Source organism: Guillardia theta, assembly GCF_000315625.1.
Source record: "Guillardia theta CCMP2712 unplaced genomic scaffold GUITHscaffold_83, whole genome shotgun sequence".
In the NCBI taxonomy this organism is placed as follows: domain Eukaryota; class Cryptophyceae; order Pyrenomonadales; family Geminigeraceae; genus Guillardia; species Guillardia theta.
Window position 1 is genome coordinate 209,935 of NW_005434591.1, and position 8,824 is coordinate 218,758.

The 8,824-nt window shown below is 55.0% G+C and overlaps 2 protein-coding genes across 2 annotated transcripts; one reads left to right on the forward strand and one right to left on the reverse strand.

The window, feature by feature from the left end:
• Positions 1-622: 622 nt before the first annotated feature.
• GUITHDRAFT_154686 (hypothetical protein) lies at positions 623-1,559 on the reverse strand (the record flags this gene model as incomplete). The annotated part of the gene is made up of 2 exons (XM_005825486.1): positions 1,477-1,559; positions 623-1,286 (listed from the first exon to the last, which is right to left on the reverse strand). Coding segments are annotated over exons 1-2 (736 nt in total), but the record flags the coding sequence as incomplete, so codon positions are not given.
• Positions 1,560-5,183: 3,624 nt separating this feature from the next.
• GUITHDRAFT_144162 (hypothetical protein) lies at positions 5,184-8,776 on the forward strand (the record flags this gene model as incomplete). The annotated part of the gene is made up of 23 exons (XM_005825487.1): positions 5,184-5,291; positions 5,510-5,558; positions 5,608-5,674; positions 5,767-5,797; positions 5,826-5,930; positions 6,055-6,189; positions 6,240-6,301; positions 6,357-6,399; positions 6,443-6,502; positions 6,560-6,634; positions 6,719-6,797; positions 6,827-6,873; positions 7,035-7,082; positions 7,148-7,189; positions 7,239-7,273; positions 7,618-7,682; positions 7,779-7,871; positions 7,917-7,945; positions 7,991-8,073; positions 8,167-8,227; positions 8,273-8,324; positions 8,430-8,477; positions 8,739-8,776. The coding sequence occupies 23 exons, from the start codon at positions 5,184-5,186 to the stop codon at positions 8,774-8,776; spliced, it is 1,455 nt and encodes a 484-aa protein (XP_005825544.1).
• Positions 8,777-8,824: the final 48 nt, after the last annotated feature.

Sequence of the window (8,824 nt, forward strand, 5' to 3'; positions counted from 1 at the left end):
GCAAAGAGGTCGGACTCGAAGTCGTTCATCAAAGTCTCGTAGTCCCTTTGACCAGTTGTGTGCTTGTTGAACAGAGCAAAAGGACTGTCCGGAGGCTCCGCCGATGCTTCGAAGCTTTCCTTGTCCAGCTGCAGCTTCCAAGTCAGCCTCCCCGTCTTCCTCCTCCCTCTCCTCTTCTAAGCTCCCCCCACTTTCCCTCCTCCCACGCAAGTCTCACCGGAAGTATGTACGCCTTCATCGACTTCACCCGCCCATGGCAGTCGAACTCCTGCTGCTGCACAAACCTCGTCACCACGCAGCCTGACTCTCTGCTGCTCCCCAGATCTCGGATACAGCCCACGAGACTGAATGGACGCCCCGGGCTCGTCGCATACAACCATGTCCCGAACATCACGTAGCAAAAGTAGTTGAACTCCGTCGTCACCAGTGACATCTCCCGGTTCGCGATCCTCGCCAGCGCCTCCTCCGCATGTAGCCCTAGTATCCTGCATGCCGCATCCGATATGTACACATGCGCTCGCGTCCCCGTAGATGGATGCAGATGCTGTGTGATCACCCCGAAGCTCTGCTGCCCGTACAACGCCCTCTCAAGCTCCAGGTCTTGCTCTAATACCGCCTCACTCTCCATCAGCAGCTGCACTTGCGGAGCCCGAGCTTCCTTCTCCATCTTGTCCGCCATAATGATCTCGATCGCATGCAGCGCTCGTCGCGTCACCTGCTGCAGGTAAGGAGGAAGCGAGACGAAAATGTTCACCAGCTCCTTGGAGCTGAAGCCGAACTCCCAATGTCGGGCCAGCACTCGGTCCGGCCAGCCCATGGAGTTCATATGCTCACGCAGCAGGGACGGCGTGTTGAAGGAGAGGCTGCGGATCCAGAAGTCGAGCGGCCTCTCTACCTGCAGCTCTTGCAAGCAGGCGAGATGGTCAGGAGGGAGAGAGAGCTGGTAGATGTCTTGGATCTCCTGCTCCTGCCCTTCTGCGATGGTTTCATACTCAGACTGCATAGCCTTCCACTTCGTCTTATTCCTCGCCATCACCATTTCTTGCTCCTCGCTTGCTCCTTCCTCTTGCTCCTTTTCATCCAGCCTGTGTGATTGAATGGGCTGCAGCTCCCTATATGCACATCTCGATTCCCGCCCAAGACGCTTGCAACGCGCGCATGGGCGACCCTCGTCGCATCTTGCTTTCGCGATCTTGCACGTGATACACGAGTTGAAACCTCTCCTCCTCTCCTCCTTCTCCTCCATCGCCCTGATGCAGCTCTCTCCGATGTTCAGCCGAGTGCATCTGAGTCGATCAATGAGTGACATGAGACCGGGTGGTCTAGACTAGCAGACCAACTGCACACAAATACGCCAACCTCCAGTTCCCCCCTCACCCCCAATCCTACTCCTCACAGCCCTCCACACCTCCTGCTCCACCACCTCCCCCATCTCCTCCTCCTATCTGCCAGCTACATCCTCTCCCCTGTCCTCACCTTGCGCATGGCTGGAAGTTGTCGCACTTGTGCCTCGCGTCCTTGCATGGCTTGCAGGCCAACCGGATTCTTTTCATCGACCTGGCAGTCAAACATTGTGTCATCTTTGCTTTTCGAGTGCATAAAACATATGTATGCATACGACAGGGTTAGCTGGACGCCAAGTCTAGACGTGTTTTGTGAAGTGACTGAGGACAGGGAGAGAAGAGCTGATCGGTTGACAACGTGCTCGTCTGTTGACGACATGAGGGGTGGAAGAGCATGCGGGTGAAGTGAACGCCATGTCGCTCTGCTCTGCCCAGTGTCCTACTCTCTGCCATCTGGGGGAGAGGAGGGGGGGGGGGGGGGGGGGGGCGATGTACGAAGTTTTTACTCTACAGGTCTTTATAGCCATATCGTTCCACCTTGCAACTTCAAAGAGCTCCGGGGAGGACCACCGGTACATTTATGGGATGAACAGCCGGTAGTGATGACCGGGAGCCGAGAGGCCGCACGACCCCCGCCGGGATCGGACGTAGAGCGACAAGACACACCGTTTCAACTGTTTACTCAAAGTTAAGTTAAAAATCGCCAGTATTGATCGGATCGGACGGTCGGACGGTGGCAGGTGGCACCCGGTGATCGGACCGTCGGGCGACCGTATGCCGGGCCGCCGCCGGCGCCGGGGACCTACCCGGTGACCCGGCCACTGACCCGGATCGCGGCAGAGGGGCGGCGCAGGGACGGCGTGCCATCATGATGACATCATGGCACTGAATCGCCGGGGCCTCGGACATTGATATAATTACCGTGGCATCCTATCATGATGGCCCCGGCAGAGGCCCTGAGGCCTCGCCGCCCGGGCGGCCGGGATCCGCCACCCGGCCGGGGCCCGGGCGGCGGCCGCGCACTGCGGCATGAGATCATACGGCTATGTCGTGGTCGAGCCGCTGGCCGCCGGCCGGGCCGCGCCCGAGGCCCCGGCAGTCACGTACTGACTCGTAGCAAAGCCGCTGTGCGTGGCTCACTGAGACTCCGCCGCCGGGGTGCACAGTGGCACGCGGCACTGGCCGCGGCAAGGAGCGGGGAGGGCCGCGATGGATCGGAGGAAGGGGAGGGAGGGAGGGGGGAGGAGGAGGCAGAGGCGGTATCGGAAGGAGTCACCGTACGGTCGGGCGGTAACGTGATGCGATACGAGGGTCACGCAACTGGAGCGACCAGTGAGGAGCAAAAGAGTCGATTGTTCTCATAAGATCGGATGACTCAGAGAGCGAAGCGATAGGCCCTCGTGCAAGGTGACGATCTGAATGCCATGGCATCGGCGCAGTCGGTGACCTCGAGATCATCGGGTGTGGGGAAGAGGTCGGAGGCTGCTGGTGCGTTTACAAGGGCAAGTCGGCCTCAGCATTCGGACATGGACTACGACACGAACAAGGTCTGAGAGAAGATACCTGAAGGAGCTGCTTGCACGCGAGATGCCTTGTGTGTCCTGTGCCGACGTCAGGAAGAGCTTCTGCGAGTACGACACATGCCTGACGGTCATCCCAGTCCATGTCGAATCAATGCTGTCGACACACCCTCTCGCTCCGAGACCCTTTGAGTACCGCACGCTTGTTTACTTTACACTCTACTATTTGCTTACATCCCTCCCCTTCTTGCTCCGTGTGCTCAACAGCCGGGCCCGCGATCGCAAGCTCCCCCTTCCTACAGGTACGGTAGCACGCGCTCTCCCCGCCCGTTGTCTCTGCTTTCACAACGCCCCTTGCCGCTCCAAGGCGGCTCTCGTCCTCTCATCCTAGGCAGGCATGGCCTTGCCCCCGAGAGTCTCAGCGTCGGTCCTCGCTGGCTGGTCCGGCGACCTTCTCTTCCTCCGCGTCGCTGCCCGGTGGGTGACCTGTACTCGCTGGATCTCGCGGAGCAGGCTGCAGGGAGCCCCCGGCGCTCCCGTCCTTGAATCACTGCCGCCGCAAGGAGCTGTCGCACCCTCGTCGGCTGGATCAGAGGGGCGGCGGCGTGGCTTGTCGTGGTCGAGCTGGCGGAGGTAGCGCAGCTGTGCGTGGCTGAGGAGGAGCTTCTTGGGCCCGGCGGAGGAGGGGGAGGGGGAGGGGAGGTACCACCTTACGCTGGACTCGACCAGGAGCGGGGAGGGCATGGATCGGAGGAGGGGAGGGAGGGAGGAGGAGGGAGCGTGAGGCTTGTAGGAGGAAGTCGGAAGCTGCTTGATATAGCACTGGGGGGTAAAGTGCGATACGAGGGTCAAGAGTTCATTGTTCCCGGAAGAGAAAACGAAACGTCGCGTTCTCCAGGAGGCACTTAAAGGACTTGGGGAATGCGGCAGTGCTGTCACGGTTTCGGCACGGTCGGGGTCTTTTCTATACCGTGGCAAGAGGTCGGAGGCCGGCCGGGGCGACCTTTTGAGTACTTTGAAGTGAGCGAATCAGCCCTCATTGCTTTCCAAGAGATCCGATCATAGCAGAGTCACGCGCCGAGTAGAGTCACGTGACGGCCGCGATGCGGCTGCATGGGTCGTAATGCCTCTTTACGCAAAGTTAAGTTAAAGATCAGTACTGGGACAATCAGGAGAGTCGAGGAAGCTTGACCCTGACACTGTCGCACAGGCCACCCTGACCGTGACGGCGAGGCTTGAAGAGACTCAAAAGACATAGAGAAACAAACCTAATCCTGCCAACTGAGAGCTCCGTCTGAGTCAGCTTGCCGGGGCCTCAGGATCGGATCGGACGGCGGCCCTGATGAGTCAGTGTCACTGAGCACGGACTCCTTCAACTGGCAAGGTGACCGGGCCCGGGGGTCACTGGACGCCGGGTTCCTCAGCCTGTGACCGTCACCGGGGCTCAGAGAATCACTAACTGGCTTGCTTGGCTAAATTTCGCCTGATGATTTCCAGTGCCGCCGAGCGCCCGGCGCCTCCGGTGGCACCGGGCCCCGCTGTGAATGAATGGCGACTTCAGCGGCGCGCCTGTGCCGGGCCCGGCTGCGGCGCCGCCGGGCCGCCGTAAAGCGCCGGGCGGCGGCCGGGCGGCGGCCGGGCGGCCACCATCGGTCGGGCCCGGCCGGGCCGGTCGGGCCGGCGGTCCGCGGGCCGCCCGCCGGACTCCAGTCCCATGTATATGATAGATACCTACTGACCCCCTTGTTTGAGCGAGGGTGGTAGGGGTAGGGTGGTAGAGTCGAGTTGGGATCCAGTGGGAAAATGCTTTTGAACATTGAAGCGGGGAGGAAAAGCGAGGACAGGATGGGAGGGGAAGAGCGGAGGAAGGTTAGCAGGGCAGGGCAGGGCAGGGCAGGGCCGGGCAGATCCTGAAGAGATGATTCCAGGAATTTGTGATTCTATAAACGGAATGCCGAGAGATTGTACTGGAGAGTAGGCGGAAAATTCGAAACAACGATTCAATCAGGGCAAAAGTCAAAGAAGCATGTACGCCGTATGAAGAAATCTGTAAAGACGAGGAGGAATATGTGATGATATGCACGGGGAGTTGAACGAGACGAGCAGTTGTTGATCAACCAAGCAGCTGTGGTGATGAGGAGAAACTGACTACCCTAGACGTTCCAGGGACGTCTTGACCCTCCGATCCAAGTATATAGGGGTCCAAGAGGAGATGTAATACGTCATCTTCAATTTTCTGTGTTGTTGTTGACGTTGCTCGAGGTACGAGCAGATACAAATTTCGCGTTGTTGACTTGATTGGCAGATGAGTTGCGAACCAATGAGCAAACGTTTTCTCACAGTCATCATCTGCCTCATGCATGTGCGAGCTACGGACGTGCTTCCCACGGTGGACGTCAGCATCAACACTGAAACTTCCAGATTGCTGGTGAGATATGTAATGTTACTGTCTAATGCAGTGGAAGTGACGGCAGTCAAAGGCGTTTACACAGGGCTCACAGTGGGTGGAGCCGAGAGTGAATCAGAAAGAAACGCTCCTGTTGCGCCTTTGTGGAGGCTCTGATCACGACCAGTCATCTCCGTTTACAGGCGAAGGATGGATGGTAAAGGTTTGAACAACCCTTGACGTTCTCTGACTAGTCACAGGAGACAAAACAGGATCAGGATGACAATCGGAATGCCATGTACAACTTAGGTCAAACAACATGAGTTGTTGTTCTGTGATACCGATGATATTGCTGCAGATGATTCAGAGAATGTCAGAGAGATCAAGAGATTTCTTGCTGAGCGGCCGAAGAAAGTTGAACCAAGGTTGATTCGTTGAGATAGTGTATTCCTAACTCACCAGGAATGTAATTCGCAGACAAGTGATTGGTCGTGGTTTGTATACCATCACATCACAGGTTCTGGAAGAAGGCAAGACAATGCTTTTGTGTGAGAAGAGCGTGACGTCTTCGTCAAGGTGGAGGAAATGCAATGCTGGGGGGAGAGGAAGCGTCAAATCCGAAAGTGCAAGACAATTCACCCAACAACAGCCGACGGAGCAACCTCCGCCTGCCTGAAAACCGTGAGAGGTTGACTTGGTTGCGATCTGTTCACAATGGATATTCACGCTGGGATCCTCTGGACGAAGATGAAGTGAAAGTGATGTTCTTGTCCAAATGTCTGCTTGTTTCTGAAACGGGATGAAGGGAGAGCAGGAGGATGAGTCGGCCAAAGTGGAGAACACCCAGATCTTTCTTGATGCGCTGCAGATGAAGCCCAACGACGTCGACATTCTTTTCAACTTTGCACAGTACCTCACTCGATCCGGGAAAGGAGACGATGTGGGTTGATACCAGTTGTGTGGACCGCGGATGACAGGAGGGTTCATCAGGCAATCACGTACTTCGATCGCATCCTTCAGCTCGATCCGACACACTACTTGACGCTGGACAGGTGGGCTGACCTTGTGCTGTCTCGAGAAGTTAAACTCTGAAGCTTGATCGATCAGATATGCCACACTTCTTGACTTCCAGGGTGAGAAGCTGGACAAGGTTTCGACTGCCTTGTGAGAAATACGTGCTGACATACTGGCAGGCTCAAGAGATGTACCAAGGCGCGATGCTCTTTGCAGACACTCCTCAAAGCCAGGGGATGGTGAGTCTCTTAATGTGCTTGTTTTTTCAATGATCTCACCAATGATTTCACCTCAAGGTATGTGCAAATTTTGCACAATTTTGTTTTTCGCGCAAGAAAGACATTGAAGGAGCAAAACAACTGTACATGAAGGTTGTCTATGATGATGACAACGACGATGATGATGCGATTGCTTGATTCATTGACTAGAACCTGATCAAACTGTTGATTTCTCAGGCAATCTCTCTTGACCCGGAGAAATCGCAATACCTCACATATCTTGCGCTGGTCCTGCAGCATGATGGCGACTACGATGGTAATGACATGGAAGATCCTTTTGACAAGTCGTTGACATTTGTGTTGGGGCAGAAGCTGAGAAATATTTCTCCCTGGTGGGTTATGCGATCCTGATGTCTCGATTTGCTCCTTGTCCTATAAAGAGATTTCGATACCGTGAAATATGAATCAATCATTTCAATTCCCCAGCACCTGATTTGATTTTACTGCTTTGCTTTTGGATTTTTCAAGCGAGGCTGTCTGATCTGGTTTGCAGGCGACTGGATTACAGCAAAGCGACTTAGACAGCCTGAACGCATATGCTGTGAGCAGGAGGAGGAGGAGGAGGAGGAGGAGGAATATTGGTGCACACTTTGATATGCTCTGCAGATGTTTCTAGAGAGTATCAGAGGGGACCTTGGTGGGGCGGAGGTGAGAAAGAGAGGAGGAGCGAGCGATGTTGGTGCTAAGATCTCTGCAGGAATGCTATCGGAGAGCATTCGAGAATGATGACAAGTGGGAGTTGTTCTGCTTTCTCTTCTCCCCCCCCCCCCCCTTCTCACTATCCCTGTCCTCTCCTCCTCCTCCTCCTCTGCCTCCCTCTCCCTCCTCCTCCCTCCCTCCTTCCCTCCCTCCCTCCCTCCCTCCCTCCTTCCCTTCTCCTCCAATGTTTTCCTGTGTGTGCTTCTGGTTGCTTTCACTTTCACTGTTTGTATTTCTCTTTTTTCTCCATCCTCGCCCTCGTCCTCCTATCGTCTTATCTTATCTCTCCTATCGTCTCCTCTGATTTTACCTGTTTTCGTTGCCATCTATCGTTCCCTCCGTTCTTCTTTTTCCCTGCGCGGCTTAACACATACCAGGCATGTTCCCACACTCGTGAACTTCGCGCATCACCTTCACACTCTCCGAAAGGACAACGATCTAGGTCTGTTTGTCTTGTTGCCGTTTTCCTTTCCCGTCTTCTTCTTTACAAGTGTTTACTGTCCGGTTCTCACACTTCCACTGAATGTCTTCATGATAGCTGAGATCATGTACAAGAGAGCGCTCAGCGTCTGCCCAACCAACATCAACGCTCTCACCAATTATGGTTTCTTCCTCGCCACAGTCCGTGAAGGTTGTTGGACTCCCTTTGCGATTGACGTGTCACATTCTTGGGCAGATGACTCTTCTGCAAACCATGTGTTCAAGGTCCCTTGCCTGCCCTCACAGAGTCTGTTCTGAGCGCAACGGCAGGCGGCACTGCAACTGGACCCCACTAACGACATGATTCTGCTCAACATGGCTGACCTGACCGCCAAAATCGCCGAAGACTACAGGTTTGCTCTATTTCTTCTCTCCGACTGCTCGCGTGACCTGTTCGCTGACCTTGTTTCTGGTTCATGTCTGTTTGTTTGACTCGTTTGCTGCAGCTTTGCAGAGTCGCTCTACCGTCAAGCTCTGCAGATCAATCCGACTAACATCATAATCATTGTAAGAGTTGACACGAGAAAGACGGCTCGTTGACAACTTGAGCAGAACAACTTGGGTCAGTTCCTCCATCAAGTTCTGCAAAGAATTCCAGAAGCAGGTGAGCGCAAGATGTTTGCAAGTCATGTCAGTGACTGTCTGCTGTACATCTCGCTATCTGTCTTATGCACGTCTTGCTGTGCCCGCTCTCTGACGAGCTCTGCAGAAGAGATGTTCATAAGGGCTCTGTCCATTCAGCCTGCCTTTCCCGTCGGTGAGAACAGTAGAAATCTCTGCCATAAGTTGCTGACCTTGCGCAGCGCTTTCCAATTATGCAAACCTTCTGCATCACAAGGGAGAAAAGCAAAAGGTGAGAAGAGGATAGCTCTCAGTGTTCTGGACTGAAATCCCATCTCTTCCTCCTCCCTCTTCTCCTCTGTATGCTCCCTCCCTACATCTTTCCTTTTTCGTCCTCGCCCTTCCAACCATCTTTGTTTTCCCTCCCTCCGTCCTTCACTCTTTCACGATCGTTCAGGCACGAGAATACCTCGACAAAGCTATCAATGCCGGTAATCTCAGACTTGCAGCCATCGCTCCCTTCCCTCCCCTCTCTTCACCTCA